We start from the raw sequence: 23,826 nt of genomic DNA on the forward strand, positions 1-23,826 counted from the left end.
CAACAAACGAGGCAGTCTCTGAATTGGATGGATCTCTCTCACCGCCCTCCCTCACACATCTTGCCCTCAGATGATGGCAGATTTGTAGTTAAGAAACCCAGAAGAATAGACCCATGCAAACAAACAAACAAAGGCAGGCTTTGAATAGAGATTTTTTTTATTACTGTACAATTAATTACAATGCAGCCCCCCCAACCCCCACCTCACAGTCTGCACTTTGGTCTGTTGGATTAAAACGAGTCCCTCCATCCTGCTAAGAATTTATATGTAAACATCAACATGTTTTGTAGGCACATTCAGCTCCAAACATGTGAAGACACTCTTGCCTCAATTATCTCCTCCCTGTACATCTCCATCGCCCTCACCCCTCTAGTGCAAAGAAAGCACTTGGCTGCAAGCACACCTCGGCGTGCTTGCACGCTCACCAGCTTCCCCTCCTGCCACCTTTCAGTGGGTGTACAGGGAGGCGGTGAAGACGATGTCCCTGCGGATGGCCAAGGAGGCCTTCTCCATCTTGCTCCCCAGGACGGAGTCTCCCACGATGCGGGCGGCCTGCCTCACCTCCTTCAGCACCTCGTCCAGGCGTTGGATGCAGCGGACCACCGTGCCCTCCTGGACATCCGTGAGCTGGGCGATCTCAGCGAAGGGCTGGGATGGGACAGAGGAGGTGGTGAGCGATGAAGAGGAAACTTTAACAGCATGAATCACATCTTAAGTTTATCCATTCATAAAGTAAGAAAGGAGACAGTTTCTATGGTAACATTCTGGTACTCCAGGATACTCTAGCTGGGGTGACATGAAGTGATAAAATCATATATATCACATTAATATCACTTTGAAATTATATTTTGTGACATTAAATTGCACATGATGAATAAAAAGAGCGATTAGAAACTAACAGGTTGTTAAGAAACGCAAAACCTGATACCTGAAGCCAAAACTGAGAAGTTAGTGTTTAAATTCTGATGATTGTTCACAACATGCAGTTTGAGTAACCACACCATTTGTCTTCTAATCTTTGTCTTTGTTTGCAACTGAATGATCAGGCTTGTTTTTGAGCTTTACTTTTCCTTTGGCGAGTACAAAGACCTGCAAAAATAAACCAGTGATCCTGTGTAACCGCTCTGCAGATCAGAAAGAAAAAAAAAAGTTTAAAACAATTTCCATATAAGAAGAAATCATCTTGGATTTTTATTGGAGTAAAGAAGTAAAGCTCAGAGGACAAAAGTGGAGTCAACACTTTGGGGGGGGACGTAAGAATATTTCTGAGGTTGCGTATGTGCTGAAGACAACAGTTAATTCCATAAGATTTGATAACACTTATTGTCAACACCCAGAATTAAGAGTAAGTCTGAATCTGCAAACAGCCATGTTGGAGTAAATGTAAATGTCTTTTGGCTCTAACCTGGGATTGCACATTTCAGGGAGCGTATTAATTTGGTAATTTCCAAATTACTGGGTCATGTATTGTTGCTATATTTACATAATATGGAAGGAAATATTGTATCAAGACAGAATGGATATTTGTTTAAATCTTGTTAGCAGTCTGTAAGAAATCCATCACAAAGAAATGACAAAAAGTGGATCCACCAACGCAAGATGAATGGCAGTTATGAAACTGAGTCACATGATAAGACTTCAGGAGGAACAGTGTTGAGAAAAATGGAAGAAAGAGACCAAATCCAGGTGTCAATGACAGGGTGAAGACTGAAATGTTGATGTAATAGTAAACAAATAGTATTTTTTTTTTCCCCTTTTTGCTTTAAAGTGTTAAAAATAAATAAATAATCTCATAAATATCACCAGTCCCAGTAACAGCAGGGATTAAAGTGTAATCTCCGTCATCTGGCATAGAGTGTTGTCTTAATCTGGATTCTTCCCTCCTTGTTTGGGGCTAAATATGCTCATCAGGTAGGCAGAGCTGGTGGATTAGTATTAATATGCGTTACACTTTCTCGTCTCAGCAGAGGAACGGCAGATCTGCGTCTTGTGACCCGATAACTTGTTAGGTGGATTTAAGAGGATCACGCTCACCTCTGCTCCGAGAGCCCCAGCAGACTGAAAACTGCTTTTACTTCCTCTGTTCTTAGTGAAGTCATTCACACACACTCTCAGACACACTTCCTCTCACCAAAAGGGGTGACTGGGGTCAAATAAAGCCCAACAAAGTGTTAAACCTCACCATTCCCCTGGCCCAGCAGTAAACCACCTCTGTGAGGCCAAACTTGAACTGGCCTACAAACTCCTCGCCCGTCTGCGGTATCCCACACTCCCGCTGCAGCTCTCCGATGCGCTGAGCCACCGACTTCACCCGCTCGATGCCCTGGAAGAGAAAAAGGACAAGATCGGGATGCTGAGTTTATGTGGGTGGCTAGATTTGATCATGTAGGTACAAGTGACTCGCTCTCCTGCCTCTCAGTGTGGACATTATGAACCTGCTTTACAAATCGCACCGCTGCATTTCTGCTCTTCTAGTGTCTGCACTGCTACTTAAGTCATCACTAATTCAGGGCGCCATAAAGCTCCTTCGTGTTTGAGCAAAAGACTCGGCCAGTGATTTAAAAGTGAGGGAGTGACTGGGGTGAGTCAGGTGACGTGCCCTCACCGTCCTTCCTGCGGGACGTTGTTCATCAAATGTGCACAGTGTCACGTGATGTGAGTGTTTGTGTGTGAGTGAGTCACAAGGATTAAAAACAAAAAAACTCCTCCGCCTTCTCACCTCCTGCAGCGTGTTGGTGATGTGCGGCTCCACCTGGGTGTTCTGAGTGAAGACCAGACAGGACAGCAGGGCGGCGCTCTCCTCGGGCGCCAGCGGGCTCAGGACGTTCTCGAACAGAAGCTCCGTCAGCAGCAGCTCGTGGCTGCTGATCTGACAGGCTACGCGGCCTTTCAGCTGCACTGCCCCGCCGTTGTCGATGTACTGGAGGGACTGAAGGACCTGAGGGAGGCCGGCGAGGGAAATAAACCTCTGAGTTTGTTTATTTTTGTGGGGCTTCGAAGGAAAAAGTGCTCCTCAAACCTGGGAAACTATGCTAGCAGATTAAAAATGTCAGGCATTCAACAACTTCAGTCCAGACCAGGGGTGGGCAATCTCAGTCCACGAGGGCCGGTGTCCCTGCAGGTTTTAGATGTGTCCTCGAACCAACACAGCTGATTTAAATGGCTAAATTAGCTCCTCAACATGTCCTGAAGTTCTCCAGAGGCCTGGTAACGAACTAATCATGTGATTCAGGTGTGTTGACTCAAGGTGAGATCTAAAACCTGCAGGGACACCAGCCCTCGTGGACTGAGATTGCCCATCCAGACTGAAAAATCTCACTGAAATTGAGAGTAGTACGAAATTTGAGGAGTAAGAAGAAATGTGGAAGGATTGCACTAGCTGTGACTGAAAGGTGGTGCAATTTACTGCAACGGGAGCCTGAGGGAGTTCCTTATTGGTTCATTGTCCTGATGAGGATGATTGGATCCTCCATCAGCTGACAAAGAGCTCATGCAAATGGCTGAGTGTGATAATGAATGACCACCTTCTGCACCATTACTGAACGTGCAGCTGAACGCTTTGAGCATGTTTACTGCCTCATACCAGCCCTTAATATATAATATTATTGGCTGTCCCACATTTCTTTGGCAAGCAAAAGGTTGCTGGTTCAATTCCAGCTGTGGAGCCTGAAGTAGCATTGTATAACATTTAGACTTTGATTTACTGAATCAACTTTTGGGATAAATAAAGTATGAAGTATTTCTCCTTCTTCCTCTTCTGTGACGAGGCGGTGAATCTTTGTCACTTTTAAAGAATTTTTTTCCTCAAGCGCCACCTGGAGGATGACTTTTGCTTCTCTTGTGAAATGTTGTAAAAAGCACAGCGGGTAGAGTCTGCTTTAAGTGCTACAGAGCAAACGTAAGTATGTTAATACCAAATTCTATAATGGCAAAAATAAACAGCTTGTTAGCATCACTGTTAGCATAACAGACAGAATTCGATCAGTTGATTAAGGTAATTTTTTAATATTAGCTCCTTTCTTTGGCTCTAAATTAAATATTTTTAGATTTTTTTCACCTATTTTGATGCTTTTATTAGAGACATAATCAGCAGAGAAAGACAAACGCAGCAGAGATCCCATCTGGACTCAAATCGAGGACAATGTATCAAACTTCTGATGTCTTGGGAATTATTGTGATTATCAAAAACCTAATTTAAGCAAACTCTGACTTTTGGGAAGTTGTGATGGGAACTTTTTATGTCTAAAGGTATTATAACATCAAGAATTCACAGACCTATGATCACATAGGAAGAAGACGAAGAGGAAAATATTCCAATCTGAGAAGCATCCGAGAGGTCTTTACACTTTTTTTTTTAACTCAGTAAATGACTGACTTATAAAAATAGCCGGTGATTCGTTTTTCTGCCAATGGACAGAAACACGTCAGGATAAAGACTCTCATCCAAACCTTGATCCTCTGGTGGTATTCTGGCAGCAGAGTCAGAGACTGGTCCGACACGAGGAAGAGGAGCTGGTCCAGCTCTTCCTGCAGGCTCATCCTCTCCTTAATCCGAGCAAACTGACACACACAGACACACAGGATACTCAATTTGAGAAATAAAACAGCAGAACTTGGCCTAAATCCAGTGAATTCAACAGAGAAAAAGAAAATAAAAAACTTCTGTACTCTCATTAATGCATCTTTAGCTAACGCAGCTTTAAACCACTGAGGACGATCAGTGCACCGCCAATTTTTATTACCCACAAGGTTGAATAAAGACATAAGGAAGTGTGAATGTGCAGTGATAACAGGAGACACTGATACTGCAAGTAAGAGCTTGTTATCTTGCAGAGTAACGAGAGTGTGTGTGTGTGTGTGTGTGTGTGTGTGTGTGTGTGTGTGTGTGTGTGTGTGTGTGTGTGTATTGGTGGCTCAAATGACACGCTGTGCCTGTGAGACAGTGATGAGCTGCAGCTATGAGCCTATATGGGTAATTATAGAAGCAGTCAGCTCAGATTCTTGCATCTTATCTCCCCAATGAAGCTGCCAGGAAGACAGGAGAGACGGCACAGAAGCAGAGATCTGGTTTTTGAGTTTGATGTTATTATTGTGAAATTAGAAGAGGGGGGGAAAAATTGGAAGGATAAAAAGAAACTGGCTGTGTTGTGAGAAGCGAGAAATGAGAGATGCGAGAGATGCTATTAAAGAGGGGGGCCGGTCTTATGTAAGGATGTGATGTTAATTAGCTGCATAAATGTGTAACTGCTGCACAAAATAAATGTGATTTTCTTTCTTTATGAGCAAACACTCAGACTGAGACACTTTTCTCATTGCAGCATATTTTAAAAACTGTCCCGCACACACGCATACACACAGACACAGACAGACAGACAGACACACACTCATACACACACAAACACACAGACACACCTGCTCTGCGAACATGGGTGAGTGGATGCAGTTGAAATCTCTGAGGCTCTCTTGCAGCACACGGAGCCTCATGTTGGCCTCCACCACATCAACGCTCTTCAGTTGGAGGTCATTGACAGGGTCAAGGGTTGCTATGCCACTGGGGTTAGCCTCTGCCAATCGAAGCAGCTCCTGTGTCGCCGTGGAGATGGCTTGACCAGGAGGGTCAAGCCTAAAGGACAAAGAGAAGTGATGAAGATTTTTAGCCTGACAGTACAGACTAATCTGAAAAATGCAAGAAAATGACAACAACAAAAAAAGGACAGATATTTTTTAAATATAGCAGTGGCAAAAAAGAAACGGTGGTAATCCGTCTGGTAGAGTGATGAGGCCCTCTTCATTTCGCCCTGTAAACCCTGTCAATATCTGTACTGTCACTTTCATAAGAGAGCAAAAACACAGTAAAATGCAGCTGAAAATAAAAAAAAATACAAAAGAAAACCAATAAAAATATGTAATTATGAAGCACAACCAGCAACAGAATCAGACAAATGTATATATCTTCACCTGCCACTTCATTAGGTACACCTATTCAGCTACATATTACATGTCAACATATAATCAGCCAATCACATGGCAGACATTCAGTGTATTTAGGTATGTAGACATGGTCAAGACAACCTGCTGAAGTTCAAACTAAGCATCAGAATGAGGAAGAAAGATGATTAAAGTGATTTTGAATGTGACATGGTTGTTGGTTGGAGTATTTCAGAACTGTTGGTCTCCCAGGATTTTCCCACACAACCATCTGTAGGCGGATAGAAAGGCAACAGTAACTAAAATAACCACTAATTACAACCAAAGTATGCAGAAGAGCACCTATGAATGGGCAACTTATTAAAACCTTGAAGCAGGTGCTAAACTGAAGATACAATTCAACCAGGAAAAATGTTGCCTGGTATAATGAGTCTCGATTTCTCCTGCAACATTCACATAGTAGGGTCAGAATTAGGGGTATATATCATGAAAGCATGTGAGAGATATTTTCTTAGCACATTTTTGGCTTCTTAGCACCAACTAAACATTGTTGCTGATCATGGTGATCCCCTTATGACCCATCTTCTGATGGCAGTATAACACACCGTTTCACAAAGCTCAGATCATCTCAAACTAGTTTCTACAACATAAGCATGAGTCCGCTCTACTCAAATGGCCTCCACAGTCACAGATCTCAATCGAACAGAGCACCTTTGGGATGTGGTGGAACGGGAGACTCACATTATGGATGTGCACCAAATAAATCTGGAACAGCTGTGTGATGCTGTCATCTATTGGTCAGCGAGGTCCTGAGAGGTTACAAGGGTGCCCTGCTATAAGGCAAACCCTGCTTTACCATCTATTTTACTCTAAATAGGATCCTCATTAGAAAAATAAATAAAGTTCTTAAATCACGGCAAAGACAACAAATGCATACTTGAATCGTGGCTGTTGCCTCTTGTTGTAATTATCGATGATCCTTTCTGGAATCACTTTGAGGGTTTTCACCGTGATGGCTGAGATGTCCTGAAGCTTCAACTTCTGCACCGTGTGGCTGCAGGGGCCTGATGAACGTTAAAGGAAAAACAGGAAATTAATTACATCAAATAATTGAAAAGTGGTTTGTGTAAGCGATCACACAGAGCTGGCTAGCATCTGCAGCTAACCCCACCACCTCACCTTCAGGTATGAAGAGAGACGTGTTGTGGAGGTGAGGGAGAGCGGCGTTGTCGTTGCCTTTTCCTTCCTCGTTGCCCTTCTCACAGATGATGAGGGCTGTGAAGGTGCGGTTCACAGAGTCACTGGACACCTGACGCAGAGAAAAGTCAGAGAACGATACGGGAGCAAGGACACTGTACACTGTCCACACATGAGGGAGATCAGTGGCAATCCAAACACATGCAGGTTGGGTGACGTAGAAACTCTACACCACCCTCTGCTGTGAATGAGCATCTGGATGTATTTCCTCTTTTACTGGTGACCCGTTCAGCTTATATGTCACCTGTCTCTCCAGTGAGACCAGAGACCGGGTACAGAGCTGAGATGGAGACTTGTTAAACAGCTCATCATCGCTGACAATATTATTTAAGAAAAATTCTTCTTTGTGACTCTCTATCACTTTCTGATTGACTGTCCGTAACATTTTCCCATTTTCCTTTTGCCACGATGTTCATCAACTATTTCCTCCACTTTAGCCCAGAGTTGATATAATAGGCAGTAGGCACTGTCACCAGAGCGCACTTTTCGCTCAATAATCAGCCATTTTTTAATCCTAATTTGCATTTTTATACAAAATCTGGTTATTTATTTCACTTGTTAATTGCCACTGTTACATAATTCGACACAAATAAGCTATCTTTTCTTTATGAAATAAATCCTATGTAAGATTTAGCCCCTCTTTAGGTTTTTATCTTTTGCACACCACAATCAGGTAAGTGTCTGATTGCTCATGCATCCACTGTCACACAAAACTGTCTTCATCCACAAGTAGTATCTGCTCTGAAACAGGTAATATGACCCCAAATAGTCCTGATCTCACAGAATAGCTGAGGTTGGGTGTCACACTGAATATACACCTACCTGTAGGATAACTCCTAAGGCGTTGAGATGCTGTTTGTTGTTAACCACAATGACTCGACCCACTGAGAGAGCCTTGAGTCCATTCACAGACTCCAGAATAGCGTGCTGAGATTGAGACAACAGGGAGGAAATGATAAATGTAAACGAGCAGCTGATTAAAGCTGTATGAATGTAATCGTGATTCTGAATATGTGCGAGTTTACCTGGACTGCTTCTCTGGTTCTCTTCAGCTCGGTGACCGTGTGGTAGTAAGGCAACAGGTCAGAGAGCTGGCCCTCTGTGTCCACGGAGGGCATAGCGGACAACATCTGCTTCAGCTGGCTGATCCTCTTCTCGTGGGTCTGCAGCAGCAGCAAGACAAGACGAAAAAGAGACATTTCTTAGCTGCTCTTAGACAGGAAACATGTTACAGAGCAACAATTCAATGAAGCTGTAAATGTTACCTGAGTATCTCTGTGGCTTTCAGAGAAGCTCCTCCTCATCATGTCGGTCACATGGAGGGCTTCGACTCGCAGCAGGTTGAGGATCATGGTGTAAGTCAGTCTGAACTGGGACTGGAGAAGGGTGGGCTTACCCTGAGGGAGACACACGGGAAGAAGAGTCAGCACAGAAATGGGATGTAAACCATTTTCTACAGCTAGAAAACCAAAACTGCTCTGATTCCAATTCATCTACTGATGCCACTGATTTTTTTTTGTAAAGGGTACCACTTTGTAATTGCTTACAGCCACACCACCATGAGTATGCCTGATCTCAGCCCCAGCAGATTGTGTATTTAGCAGATTGGGTTATCTTTACCTAATATTAGGATTTGTTTGAGATATATATATAAAAGACCACAGCATATTTCATTTTGCACCATCTGTAGAAGAGGAGGCTCTGGCTTTCTACATTTACAAAAGAAAGTAAAGCGTCCATGAAAGAAAAAAGGATAAAAAAAACGCAATTTGTGTTTGAGTTCCACACTGAACCTAAACCAGTGCTTTTCAAACTGGCACAGAGGGAGACTGTGTTAAAATAGCCCACTCAACTGTGTAATTAAATGTTAAATGAATAACGGAGCGTGCAACACCTTCCTTGAATCACAGCCAAAATAAACAAGCAGTACAGCTTTGCTTTAGATGTGGAGAGATGGGTACCGAGAGACTTGAGTGGAACGATGTATAAACCCACGCGGCAGGTAGATGTTATGAAATGAAACCCTGCTGCGGCCCTCACCAGCATCATGGCGTGCAGATCCGCCATCTCGTGAACGCCGGCTTTACACAGAATGATCACAGTGCCCGTGGCGTCCAAACCTCTCCGGCCCGCTCTGCCCGCCATCTGAATATATTCACCTAAAAATATGGTTCGTGGCATGAGCACAGGTCTCAAAATGCTTGTTTTTCCTCAGCTACAATTTATCCTCAAGGACTAACGAGCATTAGTGATGGCGGCTGAGTTGGAGGGTATCAAACCTGGCAGCAGATTTCGGAAGCCGGTCCCATCATGTTTCCTGATGCTGTCGAACACGACGGTCCTGGCGGGCATGTTCACTCCCATCGCAAAGGTCTCGGTGGCAAACAGCACCTGGGAGAGGAAGGGAAGATGCAGACAGCTGGTAGAACTAGTTTTATTTGCAAATGAAGGTGAGTGTAGCAAATAGGTGGGTTTGCAGCACAAAGTGTCTCTTTTTCCTCTGATTTCATTCTTCCAAAGAGAAAACCAGCACTGTAGCTACATCTCATCCAAGATTCAGCCTGGAGGCTCATTCACCATCATCCACCTTTCTGACCACAGCTATTAGAGAGAAATTCCAAGTCATTTCCATCAAATACTTCCCCACCTGATCATCACAGATTTGCTTGAGAAAACAAATTCCAAGGAAAAGATGCACTTGATATTAAAAGATACAGAAAGATATTTTTCTACCACCATATTTGTTTTCACAGAATTCTCAGATTCGCTGATTGTGCATAACTTTTGTTTTTTCCTCACTGCAGCGTTACTGACGATATTAGTGCAGGTGGTTACACCACAGATTAACATCTGCACCCCCACGAGACTATTAATACTTATGTATTAAGTGTGGTGCATTGCTCCCTCTGGCACAATAATCTCAATAACATCCTGTAGTGTGTGTTGCACCGTTATTTTCAAAAGTCGTTGAGCATGAAAGTTTAAAATTAGAGTTTGTCCTCATGCTCCTAATGCAAGCATGATTTCAAACACAGCTGTGGTCCAAGCCACATTAGCGTCATAGCTTTGCTTCAACTTCCGGTCACACTCACCTTTACGAGACCTCTGGAAAAAAGCATCTCAATGACCTCCTTCAGGATTGGCAGGATTCCGCTGTGATGGACTGCGATTCCTCTCTTCAACAGGTCTCTCATGAGCAAGATCTAAAAGAAGACCCCAATGACAAGTTCAATGTTACATTAACATTTTCTACTGTGGGCAAAACACCATAAATCTTTGACTGGAAGTCAGTTTAAGTGTCCTGCAAATTAAGTTGTTTAAGAAAAGTCTAAAATCCTAAAAAGCACAAAGATTAAGTCATTTTCAAATTAAAATTTCTTGTATTTATGGAAATAAATTAATTATGCATATTCTTTCACGTCCATGTTGAGTGTATGTAAACTAACCACGTCTGTGCATATGCTGCAGTGAAACTGCACACCAAAATAGCAAATCTTTTTATATCCCTTCATTATTATGATGAATATATTGTACCTAGGGGAGCTTTTTGTTCCAGATGATTATTAAATACTCATATAAAAGAAGAAATTATCATTCATCACCAATTCAGAAAGCAGCCTGTATTAACAGTCTGGGGGAAGAGGAAAAGCAGGGCCCCTGCTGACTGCTCGTTACCTGAGGCAGCTGCCGGTCTCCTCCTCGGAGGCGAGTGAGACTTTTCTGGAAGAAAGAGTGAATTTCCGCCTTCTCTATGGAGGTGGTTAGGTCCATGGAGTCCAATGAGCGGGCGTTGTCGTCACAGCGCGTTCGAGAGAAAGTGAACGCAACCACCGGGGTCTGCTGCCGCTGGGACAGGAAGTGCAGGAGGGTGAGCCACACTGATCGGTCCTGTGGGGTGAAGCAAATAAAAAAAACAGGGAGATGGATGAAATCAGGAAACAAGAGGATGACATAAAGAGAAATCAAAAGGCAGAATAGTGACAAAAGAGAATTACCTGACTAGCGGTGGTGTTTTGAGAGGTGTTTTTTGTGCCAAATGACTGAGCATGTTTGCTGGTGCGCTCCTTCTTAGCATCGACAGCTGTGTAGTATCTGAACAAGAAACACAACTTCCTCTTTAAGAAACAGCTTCAAGAAATGATTAACTAGTGAAGCACCACACGGCGAAGCTGTACCCTTTAGTGAGGAAGTTTCCTGTAGCATCCAGCAGCAGGAACATCTCTTTCTGAGTCTTGGTGCTGTTCCCCGTGTACAGATAATGCTCCAAGGGCACGGGTCTCTTTAGTGTGCTGATCACGTAAATGTGCCTCTTCTTAATACGACTGAGGTAAAAAAAACAAAACAATAATAATAAGGGCGAGACAGAGAAATGCAAGTAATGGCAGAAACTCAAGTCTTGCTTTTAATAGTTTTGTGTGAGAGCAGATTTCTAAAGGAGAATTACCAACTGCAGCCACTGTCACCACTCCACAATTAGCGCTCTAATGCTCAGTGGCTGCTGTCAGCGTGGTGCACCTACCCGATCCACTCACTGAACTCCAGAGCGTTTGGCACTGTGGCGCTGAGGAGAATGATACTGACGTGATCGGGAAGCATAATCAGAACCTCCTCCCACACAACCCCTCTCTGAGGAAAGCAAACACGAGAGGAAAGTCAATTAACCTCAAAAATCAGCTGGAAAAAAATGAATCTGTGGGAGCGCTCCCTGACCTCAGCGTCGTTGATGTAGTGAACCTCATCGAAGATCACCCACTCCAAGTCCCTGATGACCTCTGAGCCGTTGTAAAGCATAGATCTGAGAGAGGAGAGGAGGAGAGGACGGAGCAATCTAGAAACTTTACCCTACTGAAAAAAGTTGCTTCTAATATTTACAACAAACAGCCCGAGCACCTGAGGATCTCAGTGGTCATGATGAGGCAGGACGACTCAGGACTGAGCTGGACGTCGCCTGTAAGAAGTCCAACGTCCCCAAATGTGTTTTTAAAGTCTCTGAACTTCTGATTGGACAGAGCCTTGATGGGAGATGTGTAGATGGTCCTTTAAACACACAAGAAAGAAAAATAAACCTCTAATAAACCTCTGCAAAGAAAAAACACTTTAATCTGGAAGTTATACGTCTAATTATGTATTAAATATATATAATACAAGACTACAGACTCTGAAGTGAGAATAATGCCAAACAAGAACAATGACATTAAAAACTTTTTGTTCAACCACAACACTAAACAGCTGTTTAGCTGTCATACAACACCTGTTACTTGCCTCACTGTCAGGTAACAGATGATAACAACAAGCAGTAACAGTCTTCAGATTAAAGGGTTACATATGTTAAATGTATTGATTCCTGCATACACTTTAAGTATAGAAAAATTAAAAAACAAACACCAGTCGATAAATATAAGTCACCAAGTATCATCCATCCATTGTTTTATCATTTATCATTCATTCAGATCTTTTAGGAAGGAAAACCATGTAAATGTTTGGAAACACAAAATATTTGACTTTTGTGCCACCCAGTGGTTGTGTCAAAATTACGAAAACTGTGAAAATGCCAACAAAAGCTGCTTTTATTCTGGGGTGTAATATTTATTTATTTGAATCGAAGTTATGTTATCCATCTGCCACAGAACAGTTTGAAGTAAACCTTAAATAAGAAACTTAGCCATAATATAACATAACACATAACATAATATACCCACTCTATCATCACCTAATGGTGAGACTCCTGCTATTAAAATATTAAAAGTAACTTTTTACTATTTATTTTATGATTTAGTTATCTCACTTTAATCCGTCTGTGTTTGTTTACTGTCCTCAAAGCTACATGATCAGGAGTCAAAGGTCAGGAGTGGCTCAGGTGACAGAGTGAATCGTCTACCAATCAGGAGGTCGGTATGATTAAAAGTGCTGTTTTAATGTTTGTGTTTAGCACTATAAACAACCCCTTTTTAAGATTTTTCTCAATGTGATTAAGTATAGCAGTGAACAGGCCAAACAATACTGCAGTATGGCATAATTTGATATTTATTATTATTTTATTTATATTTATTATTGTATATTATAATTTAAAATGTGGTAACACAGCATTTCCAGCAGGAAGCTTGTTACATTCTTTACTGGGGATTTATGTACTTTCATTTTAAGTACATTAATTAAGTTCATCTTGTCTTCTTTCTTCCTGGTGTAGAGATCAGTGGTTTTGTAACGTATTCATTTGTATTTGTATTCAAAAAGTATTTATATAGTGCTTTTTTATTCCTACGAAGCACGTTTTACACATGTAGAACTTTCATCAGGAGCAATTTGGGGTTCACTATCTGGCCCAATGATAATGTGAAGTGGAGCTGGGGATCAAACCACCTTCGGCAGACAACTATGTGAGCTGTGAGTCACAGCTGTCTCGTTTCATTAGTGTTTCGATCCTTCTTTTCTAGCCTTAAAGACAAGAACAACCTCAGTCTTACAGCTCGTACTGAAAAAGGGTTTAACTCGCTGCCAAGCAGTGCACAAATACACACCTCGTCATGTGTTTCTGTGAGAGAGCGATGGCGTACTCGGCCACCACTGTTTTTCCAGCAGACGTGTGCGCGGCCACAAACACGGAGTCGTGAGCTTCCAGCCTCAGCACTGCCTGCTTCTGGAAAACATCGAGCTCAAAAGGCCACTGCAGCAGAGAAACAGGAAAAAAAGAAAAAGGTTTTCACTTAACAGCTCACCACATCCCGTGTTCAGAGAAGCAACAGAGAGAGGTGAAAATATGAAAATAAGACAAATGGATTTTATATTTTGTCATGTTGAACCCAAACCTTGAAAGCTGGGTTTGGGATGCGTTTGTAGAAGTCATCGCAGGGTGATGTTATATTCACAGGAATGGCCCATTTCTTGTTTTCCTCTGTGTTCTCTTTTAGCTTTGATTTCTCTTCTTTTCCTTTCTCTGGAGGAGACGAGGATGACGCAGCATCCTGCAGGCAGAGGAGAAGGAAACAAAGCTTCAGAGCAGTTCATATTTCGCCACAGTCGACAGTTAACCCACATCAATTTCCTTTGATTTGGATGTCTGTCTGTTTCCTGCTACGCGAATACCAGCATTTATTTGACAAATTCTGCACTGGAAAAAGACTGAACTAAATACTGAAAACAGCTTGTAGAAATTTATCAACATCACAATTAAAGGATGAATTCAGGAGAGAAGGATGAGAAGTAATTTCCCTAAACTTGTTCTCAGTGTTTTTACAGATTTTACCTCTCGTCTTTTCTTTCCTGCATTTATGACAACAAAGAACCGAAACTCACTGAGCACCACATGCTCATGTACGTTAGCCTATGGGCTAAATCTAGTTGGACAGTCATGGCCTTTAAAATTAATTTCTAGGGAAAGAAATGTGGTGGGCAATAGTGTTAGGTAAATCTATATTTCAAATTTTTCATTCATTTTCAAATGGTCTGTGTTTGAATTAATCTTCAGGGTTTGTCCTTGTTTAAAACAGGCTTTTGAGGGTTGGTGCTACACATGTAAGACTATGTTACTCAACAGATCTCCATGTGTTTGAATCCATTTCAAGTTAATTGAGTAAATGGCACCGCTGTTACAGTTTAAGTGAATCTCCTTTGGTGGAGAACTAAATTATGCTCAATGCATAAAAAACCCGACCTGTACATCAAAACTTTGTTTAAAGGTTGTCAGACGTCCACGTGACACCAGGCAGTATGTTTTAAAAAACGCAAATATGACATTCGTTTGATTGTGAAATGACTGTGGTCAGGAAACATATTTGCCTTTTACATGCATATACATGTAAATGACATCTCTCACAGTGTTATGTCTCACTGTGGGTTGCACAGTGTTACTGTGGTAGAAGTTATGTTTGGTAGTACTGCTGCCTTGAGGAAGAAGGTTCAGGGTTCAGGTCTACTGGTTGGCTAAGAGGCAACCACATTTTTTTTTTTTCAATGTTTATTCAAGACCTGAGTTTTCACCTTTGAACCAAACCTGAGCATTAAGACGTCGGGCAAAACTTCCTTTTCACTGAGTGTTTGCTGGGTGGGAAACATCTCAATACACAACACAGGCGAACTCGACCACATGTAAAACTTCTCCCATCATATTAACCTCTATGATTTTAATCGGGTCGTTTGCTATATTTACATAAAGATATCGCGCTAATATTTATCATTCACAGTTAGTCATTTCAGGGAGTATTATGATTGGAAGAAAAGCATTTTACCAGATATCTGAAATAAAAGATGTACCTTGATGCCCAGGTCTTCAAGACTGTTTGTTCTTGGTAGTTTGGGGGCATCTTCACTTTCTTTGTCTTTCTCCTTCTCCTCCGCCTCAAGCTGCAAACCACTAATGCCTTCCACAGTAGACAGGAGCGACATGAGGTTGACCTCTGGCTTTGCTATTTTGGCATCTGCAGGATACAAAATTCAAAGGAGAAAATCAGTAAATCATCTTATTTTAGCAAATATAGTATGTTTTTTTTTTTGGGGGGGGTGGACGACAGTCTGAGTTCCAACCTTTGTCAGTAAAGTCCATCCCAGCTTTCAGTCCAGGGGCCACCTTCAGTAAATCTACAAAATAATAATGACAAATTCAAACTCTAAGAGGTGAAATAATAAAATATGCTTGACTTTATTTTACGTAGATCCTGCTTAAAAGAGGGGAAAAAAAATCACCACTCTCAAAGTCGATTTCCTCCTCCAGCTCAGATTTCTTCTTGATTTGTTCAAGCGTGAGTTCCTCCATTCCTCCTGTGACAATAACAACAAGAATATTAATAGATAACAAAACTCCTCAGTTGCGACATCTGAACTAAAGGAAGAATACAGAAAATCACTAAGAAAAAATGCTTTGAATGAATGAAAGAATCTCACCGGGGAGGAACGGGTAGTTGGTGTTGCTTCCTCGAAGGCTTTCAGAAGGAGGCCCAGGCTGGCGCTGCAATGACAGCGAGTTCTTTGCAGACAGGCCGGTGTTCTCCAATAACACCTACAGGTGACAAAAAAAAAAAGAATATAGACCCAAAATGAAATGAATCAACCCAACCTTTGATTACAGTGATAATGAACAGGACCATAATGATAACCTGCTGCTAGACTCTGACTCTTCGACAGATCCGAAGATAAAAGCAGAAGTGAAAAATAGTGACAACTTGACTGCGAAAATTTTGTTTTTGTTTTTTAAATTAAATGTAGGTGGCCCTAAAATCTAAAAGATCTATTTTTTTCCAAAATGGATAAAATCAGTCTTGAAAAATATGTATAAAAATATGCATGTAAAGTTTTGGACAATAACACAGTTGCTGTACACAACCACAGTGAATTTCAAATCAAACAATCAAAATTTGATTGAAAAGCAGACTTGGCTTTAATTCAAGGGGTTTATCAAAAGTTTGAACTGTTAAGGAATTACAGCCATTTAATACACAGTCCTCTAATTTCATAGGCTCAAAAGAAACTGGATAATTGATTGACAAGCAGTTTTATGACTAGGTGAGGCCTGTTCCTTCATTCTTCCATGACACATTAAACAAGAGAAAAGCTCTGGAGTTGATTCCAAGTGCTGGGCTTGCATTTGGTAGCTTTTCACTGGATCACTAAAAAGCCTAAAGAGATTCTAAAGAATGTGAAGGAGGCCATTTTTAGTCTGAAAAAGTCAAATTAAACCTCTCAGAGCGTAAAGCCCACCAGGACATCTCAAGGCAGTCACTGACTGCAAAAAAAAGAAGTTGATCCGAGTATTAAAATTAACCTTATATTTAAAATGACCGCACAGTTTAAAGGTGAAACAGCAAAGCACTTCTTATAAACAATAAGATACTCTTTGTCAGGTTCAATAATGATTTTATTTTAATAAGAAAAACATTGCCACGTTACCTCAGTGAAGTCCAGCAGCATTCCTGTGGTGGGATCTCTGACAACAGACAGTCCTGAGTGAAGCGGAGATGGACAACAGTTGAGCAGAGAATCAACGTCAACATTCCTCTGGGTCACCCTGATGAGAACAGCAACACACACACACACACACACACACACACACACACACACACCTTTAAACATACGTTGATTTGAATTACTATATCACTATATCAGATTTGACTTTCCCCCTGTAGACACGTTAGATTTCAGGAAGCAGTGATTTTAAGAAATTCTCTTAATTATTTAGTGAAATCAATCAATATGCCTATTAGTGATTTTTTTTTAAATTAGCAATATAACAAACATAAGTACTTGAGAAACTTCTGGAAGGCAAAGTCTTTGTCGTGTATAGGAAGCCATGCAGGATCTCTTAAAAACTGTTTCTCTACTTCTGTCTCCAGGTTCAGGTTTGTGGGAGGAAGCCCATGAGGGAGCTGTGGATGAAAAAAAAAAAAGAGATCAGAGAGACATCCTGAAGAGCCACATAAACAAAACAAGTCAAATAATTCCCCTATATTTACACAAGTTATAAATGAACACCATCAACCCCGAAGATAAAACACAATCAAATCTTATTTGATATATGCAATCAGCTCAGGTGAAACTAAACCATAATGTTAAGTATTTAGATAATATGAAATTTTAATAAGCATCACTTTGAATAAGTTCTGAAGAAGCTAAATGTGCTAGAATAGGTGCCTTGAATACAAAAATATATGCGTAAAGCAATTGTACACGAATTCATGCCATAAAAGAACTGAGGCAGCTCTCAAGGTAAAAGGGGGTCCAATCCAGTACTAATAATGTGTACCTAATGTAGTGCACAGTTTTGACACTGTGACTATGCATGCATAGATAATAGATTCTGTATCTACTTTCTTGTTTATTCCAGAGTGGGGGAAAAGTAGGTCTACATAGGTTTTCACTCACAGTCTACTCCACATAATCATAATACAAGGGAACAGGGCTTTAGTCTTGAAAAGCTCCACTGCAACGGCATCAGTGATTTCCAATCACAAGCCCGGAAGCATGCCATTATCATGGAGTTGAATAGTTCTTAATCATTTAAATTACGTTGTAACACAGACTAAATTATTTTATTGAACTACAACTTAGCTAAAATAGTATGAGTAAACAGTATCTTCCTCCTTACTGACCGTGCTTTGTGGAGGTAAAGGCTGGCCGGGTACGGGGTGTGTGATGAGCTCAAACCTGCCAGAGCATCCCATCTCCAGCAGGGACATGGGCAGATCCATGGGGCCCGGAGGGGGCACATCTGCAGAGAGACAACATAAAGAGTCTGAATGGATGAGCAAGCACACATTCACGCAGGCTGTATTAAAAAGAGGAAGAAAAAGACTGTCAGGTTAAATTAACCATTTATCTGGTCGTATTTATCCCGTAAATGCTTAACGGATATTACCACACTCACTTGCTGATTAGCTAAATATTAAATCTGTGCTTTATGAGGGTGCAGAAAGAAGCTACTCTGTTAGCCATATCATCATAAGCTACATCAATGGAGCTAGTTAACAAAAAATAAACAGAATACAGTTATATATTTATAATTATTTAAGGAGCGGGCGTAACAAATTACAACCCACAACGTACTTAGTCTATCCATGCCCCCACAGTCGTTAATGAAAGCTAAAAGTTGCCACAAAGTAGTTGCTGCAGTGGCCACGGAAGTTGCCAAAATTGACAAGCGGAAGTGGCTAGCAAAAAACTGCTCGACTGAAACGCAAAGACATAAAAACCTTTAAAAAAATTCTTACAAAGACTTTTATAAGATAAAATGTTTTATAAGTTAGACATATCGTTTTCTGTGTTTTTTAAAATAATATTATAAACTTTTTTGCAAAAACAAACAAACAAAAAAACATCAAGAGAACAACGTCACATTCACGCGTCGGCGTTATTCTTCCTATTAGCCATTGCAACTGTTTGAAGCTGGTAAGCGATTAAAACAGATTCAAATAATGGACATTTGTTTTTTATAGCTCCTGTAGGACTTCACTGGTATCTTGATATCGAGGTAGACTTCGGGTTTACACCCTGTCTGGATTGAGTGAACAGTTTAGGTATTTTATCTGAAAGAAGTCGTGTTGTGGTTTCTGGCTAATTAGCTTGTGGCCAGCTGGTGGTGGTAAATCAATAGGGGAATCCGTTATTTTTTGTTTATCTTTCTTAAAATATTATTTTGTTTTCTTTCATTAAAACATGTTTTCTGCATTTTAGTGATTGCCATCATGGTGGTGTTTCCGAGCTCGCTGACGGAGGAAGAGGAGGCTTTACAAAAGAAATATGCTAAACTCAAGAAAAAGGTATGTAAGGTGAAACTCAATGCTCTTTTTGGTCTGTACTAAATTGTGGAACACTGCAAACAGGAAACCATCCCTATTTCATAATATAAGCTTCCTCTTAGCTACACTGTACAGAGATCTAACATTTCATCCCGCTTCCATCTCGAAGACACACGTGAATATGTAAAATAGTTACACTGAAGACTAAAATAAAGCTTTGTGTGTTCACTTTTTACCTCTCTGTTCAGAAAAAGGCACTGGTTGCCTTGAAAAAGCAGAGTTCAACCAACCAGACAAACCAGAGTGGCTTGAAACGGAGTAAGTGCATATAATTCACTATAAATCATCATGTTAACCACTGGATTTTTTTTTTTGACTCAATCACACTAACTCTGATCTTGCTTATAATAAGGCTTTAATAAAAGTAAACATCAACATTAGAATCTGAAGCACCAGCAACTAACTGGAAAAATCACAAACAGATACAAAAAACAGATACAAAAAAAAACACAAACAGAAAACAGTAGAATATTTGATCTAATCTAAGACGTGTATTTTTTATTATTGTTCATTGGAGTGGCTTGATTCAAACACTGGTTGTACTGTTATTTACTTTTCTTTTTTGTGTGTGTGTTTCTTTTCTTTGTCAAAGCACTGTCAGACCAGCCTGTTGTTGACACTGCAACAGCAACAGAACAAGCAAAGATGCTCATCAAGTCAGGGGCCATCAGTGCTATTAAATCTGAGAATAAAAACTCTGGATTTAAAAGGTCTCGAATGCTGGAAATTAAGCTCAAGGTGGGATGTTGGTAAATATATTGCATGACCTGTAATTCTTATTTCTGGCATTTACGAGCAGTTGTGAAATTATTATTAAACTCTCCTCCTCACATGTGGTTGATGTTTGCTCTTCATGTCTCACAGGACCCCGAAAAAGGCCCAGTTCCTGCTTTCTTACCATTCCAAAGGAGTGTCTCGACAGATGAAGACCAGCCTGAGGTATAATACAGGACATTAAGCATTGCTTTACCACTTTGTTTCATTTGATCTCCTTTCTACATTGCTCTATCTATAGCAGGGGTCCCCAATCCCAGTCCACGAGGGCCGGTGTCCCTGCAGGTTTTAGATGTGTCCTTGATCCATCACAGCTGATTTAAATAGATAAATTACATTCTCAACATGTCTTGAAGTTCTCCAAAGGGCTGGTAATGAACTAATCATGTGATTCAGGTATGTTGACCCAGGGTGAGATCTAAAAACCTGCAGGGACACCGGCCCTCGTGGACTGGGATTGGGGACCCCTAATCTATAGCTTTGTGTTTCAAGTTGCACTAATTTCTGATTAAAGTTGCACACATTCAATCTAGGATTTACAAATCACTTGTAGTTACAAGAGACAGAAATTACACACATTTCCAAGTCTAAACAGCAGCTCAGCAAATGTTCCGAACAGATTCTGTTAAATTTAATATTATCATATTTTTTTGGTTTCTTCTAGTCTGGAAAAAGAGCCCACAGGAAGTCTCTGTATGAGAGGTAATTTCCAAATCCATAATGAACAGCATGTTTAATATGCCAAAATTCTGTATCTGTGGGTCAAAATTGGTTTCCTTGTTTTCTGCTGCAGCTTTGTTAGTTCAAGCGACCGATACCGGGATGAGGACGAAGGAGGCAGCATGTCATCCAGCCGGGACATGGAGAGAGACAGAGAGCGCGAGCGGGAGCGGGACCGGGACCGAGATCTGGATAGAGAGCGGGATAGGGAGAGAGACAGAGAACGGGACAGAGATCGAGACCGAGGCAGGGAAAGAGACAGGGAACGGGACCGGGAACGAGACAGAGACCGAAGCCGAGACAGGGATCGAGACCGGGAAAGGGATAGAGACAGAGATGGACCCTTCAGACGTAAGTAACCATTTTCTGTCATGTGAACTTTAGACCTAATGTTTGCCTCTTTGCATTTTTATTTCCCCATCTTCAGAAAAAAATCAGATAAGAAAAATAAAGAGATGTGGTTGGCCAAGGCTTGCTTATCCTTTGTAATGTACTATGTCAAGAGTTTACAAATTCATCCTTGACCTAGTCTACTTATTTCTAATCTTATTGACAGGTGTCAAAAGGTCAAAACCAAATTAGAGGTTAAGAAATTTTAAGGCTGATTGCCTTACGGACGAAACACTAACCAGTTCTAACCGAAGATTATGAACATGCTGTCAGAGAAACCTGTTGGAAGATACATGAAGAGATGTGTTAATATAATAGTGAAGGAGAGGGTAGGTGCTCAGTGGGAGGTCCCCAAGTAGCCTTGGGCTTTAAAAACTGAGGGATTGTTCAAAATCACCTGATCCAGACCTGAGCATAAACTAATCTGGTCTGCATTTTCTCGAGCCAGTGAAGAGAAGCTAAATGGAGAGTAATATGATCTCTCTCAGATTCCTGTCACTGCTCTTGCTACAGTGTTTTGGATCATCATTCTTTTCAAAGTGGTTATTTGATGCTCTTAAAGAGGTTTCCACTGCGATATTCTTAAAAGATCCAAAAATAGCCCTGGTTTGTGTACTTCTAGAAAGCTTTGTGGGAACAGCTTTGCTACAAATCCGATTATTGGCAGTTATAAAGTGGAATTAGTTTGTTGAAACGTGTTGACCAAAAAGTACATGTTAATACAATGAAGTCACTTATTCTGTACACAGTGCTGCTGCCATACTTCAGCAGTAATTTTTATCTTATTTTTTTTAGTTAATTTTTCTGTAATACTTATGGAAGAATAAAATTTTGAAAAAACAAGCTACATTAAAAAAAACCAAAATGCTGGTTATGATTTGTCCCTGTCTGCTTTTTTCACTCTCAGGGTCAGACTCGTACCCAGAGCGCAGAGGAGTGCGAAAGGGGAATACCGTTTACGTTTATGGCTCTGGGCTCGGCGAGGACAGCCTGCGCTCGGCTTTCTCTCAACATGGAAACATCATCGATCTCTCGATGGACAACCCACGCAAGTAAGGAGGCTTTAAACAAAACTGTGTGCTCATAAGTGTCGTTTCTGCCTGCATTTTCATGCAGTAATACAAATAGTGTGATGATGATTTATTCTTCCTTTTCTGTTTTGTTCTTCTGTCCAGTTGTGCATTTATCACATTTGAGAAGATGGAGTCTGCAGACCAGGCTGTTGCTGAGGTTGGTGCTATCTTTCTTTCTGCCAGCCAGCTGTTATGTCTATTGTATTTTTTTTTTTTTTTCCGGGTATTGATTTGGTGAATGTTAAGATATTCCGTGCAGTCAGTAACAATTTCGTGTCCCATTGATTACAAATTATTGTGTGTGTGCGTGTGTATATATCAGGCAAAGGTGTACCACAATAAGACTTCACATCTTCTTTGATTAGGTACATGGTGAGCATGATCCCTCGAGTTGGCATAACGTTATCATACTGTGGCCCATTAAAATGATTAAAGAATTTGGAAACTCCTTCAAGGGACAGTTATCTTGTTCAGTTGAATACAAGCAGCTCAGGGAGGACAGTATATCTTCCAGCTAACAGGGTGGTCTCAATACTGATTACTGCTTGGCTTCTGAAATGAGCAACTTCAGTCCAAGAAATCATCCAAAAAATCCAATTATTAATTTAAAGGGGGAAAAAAGTAAATATGACTCTTTGGTATGTCCACAAACACACAGGCGTTTTGCCCTTGTGGCCTTCATCAGAGCACAATAATGACTCCTTGCCATTCATTTATATACCAGAAGACATGCTGTAGTTTTACAGGCGCCTGGTTTATTTCTACACAGCAGACACACGGGCTGAACTGGCTTTGCTGGTTTTTGTTTCACAGTTGAATGGAACCACAGTGGGAGATGTTCACATCAAAGTCAGCATCGCCAGGAAGCAGCCGATGCTGGACGCTGCCACTGGCAAATCTGTGTGGGCTTCACTGGGTAAATACAGCACTCGTATTGTGCGTTTAGACACTGATCAAACAGCTTGTGTGTCTGCACAGCGTGGATTAACCGTCACCCCCATCTTTCTTTTACAGCCGTGCAGAACAGCACTAAAGGCTCCTACCGGGACAAGAGGAACCAAGTGGTGTACAGTGAAGATCTTTTCCTGGGATGAAAAGTCCATGTTTTTGTTGCTCTGTTTCTGAGCTGCTAACCTGCTGCATGTACTTTGCAGAAGACATGAAAGATTATCAGTAGCCTTTTTGATCAGAGCATTGTAGTTACCCTAGGCTGGATGTAATGCTATGTGTGCAGCTTTGCATGGGAAACTACACATCTGAGCTCAAAAAGTAAAAGAATTGTATTTGTGAATGTTTTCTTTTGTGTAGGTCACTCATATTCATATTAAAAAAAATGACTTCTGATTTATATATTAAACGACTCAGTTTTGACTCTAAAAATACCTTCTAGAAAGAAACAT

The 23,826-nt window shown here is 41.0% G+C and overlaps 2 protein-coding genes across 4 annotated transcripts; one reads left to right on the plus strand and one right to left on the minus strand.

Annotated features, from left to right (window-relative positions):
* Window positions 1–139: 139 nt before the first annotated feature.
* skiv2l (SKI2 homolog, superkiller viralicidic activity 2-like) lies at window positions 140–18,823 on the minus strand. 2 transcript variants are annotated; one of them, XM_031738096.2, is made up of 29 exons: window positions 18,718–18,823; window positions 18,264–18,382; window positions 17,419–17,540; window positions 17,065–17,182; window positions 16,063–16,177; window positions 15,865–15,939; window positions 15,706–15,759; window positions 15,436–15,599; window positions 13,992–14,147; window positions 13,704–13,849; window positions 12,076–12,222; window positions 11,896–11,980; window positions 11,705–11,811; window positions 11,361–11,507; window positions 11,181–11,277; window positions 10,861–11,073; window positions 10,278–10,388; window positions 9,465–9,576; window positions 9,226–9,344; window positions 8,451–8,582; window positions 8,211–8,348; window positions 8,008–8,112; window positions 7,108–7,237; window positions 6,866–6,992; window positions 5,413–5,623; window positions 4,450–4,560; window positions 2,720–2,938; window positions 2,183–2,323; window positions 140–648 (listed from the first exon to the last, which is right to left on the minus strand). In XM_031738096.2, the coding sequence occupies exons 1-29, from the start codon at window positions 18,728–18,730 to the stop codon at window positions 448–450; spliced, it is 3,735 nt and encodes a 1,244-aa protein (XP_031593956.1). In that variant the 5' UTR covers window positions 18,731–18,823; the 3' UTR covers window positions 140–447. The 2 variants fall into 2 exon arrangements, with proteins under 2 accessions (XP_031593956.1, XP_039461651.1); XM_039605717.1 differs by lacking the exon at window positions 18,718–18,823 and adding an exon at window positions 18,539–18,676.
* A 105-nt stretch (window positions 18,824–18,928) lies between these two features.
* Window positions 18,929–23,776, plus strand: nelfe (negative elongation factor complex member E). Of its 2 annotated transcripts, none has more exons than XM_031738092.2 (11): window positions 18,929–19,059; window positions 19,345–19,430; window positions 19,658–19,727; window positions 20,062–20,207; window positions 20,334–20,408; window positions 20,908–20,945; window positions 21,037–21,314; window positions 22,261–22,405; window positions 22,529–22,583; window positions 23,240–23,342; window positions 23,441–23,776. In XM_031738092.2, exons 2-11 carry the CDS (start codon window positions 19,356–19,358, stop codon window positions 23,518–23,520), a joined length of 1,065 nt encoding a protein of 354 aa, XP_031593952.1. In that variant the 5' UTR covers window positions 18,929–19,059; window positions 19,345–19,355; the 3' UTR covers window positions 23,521–23,776. The 2 variants fall into 2 exon arrangements, with proteins under 2 accessions (XP_031593952.1, XP_039461654.1); XM_039605720.1 differs by lacking the exon at window positions 18,929–19,059 and adding an exon at window positions 19,062–19,187.
* Window positions 23,777–23,826: the final 50 nt, after the last annotated feature.

The sequence above is a fragment of the Oreochromis aureus genome, linkage group 22, assembly GCF_013358895.1.
Source record: "Oreochromis aureus strain Israel breed Guangdong linkage group 22, ZZ_aureus, whole genome shotgun sequence".
Lineage (NCBI taxonomy): Eukaryota > Metazoa > Chordata > Actinopteri > Cichliformes > Cichlidae > Oreochromis > Oreochromis aureus.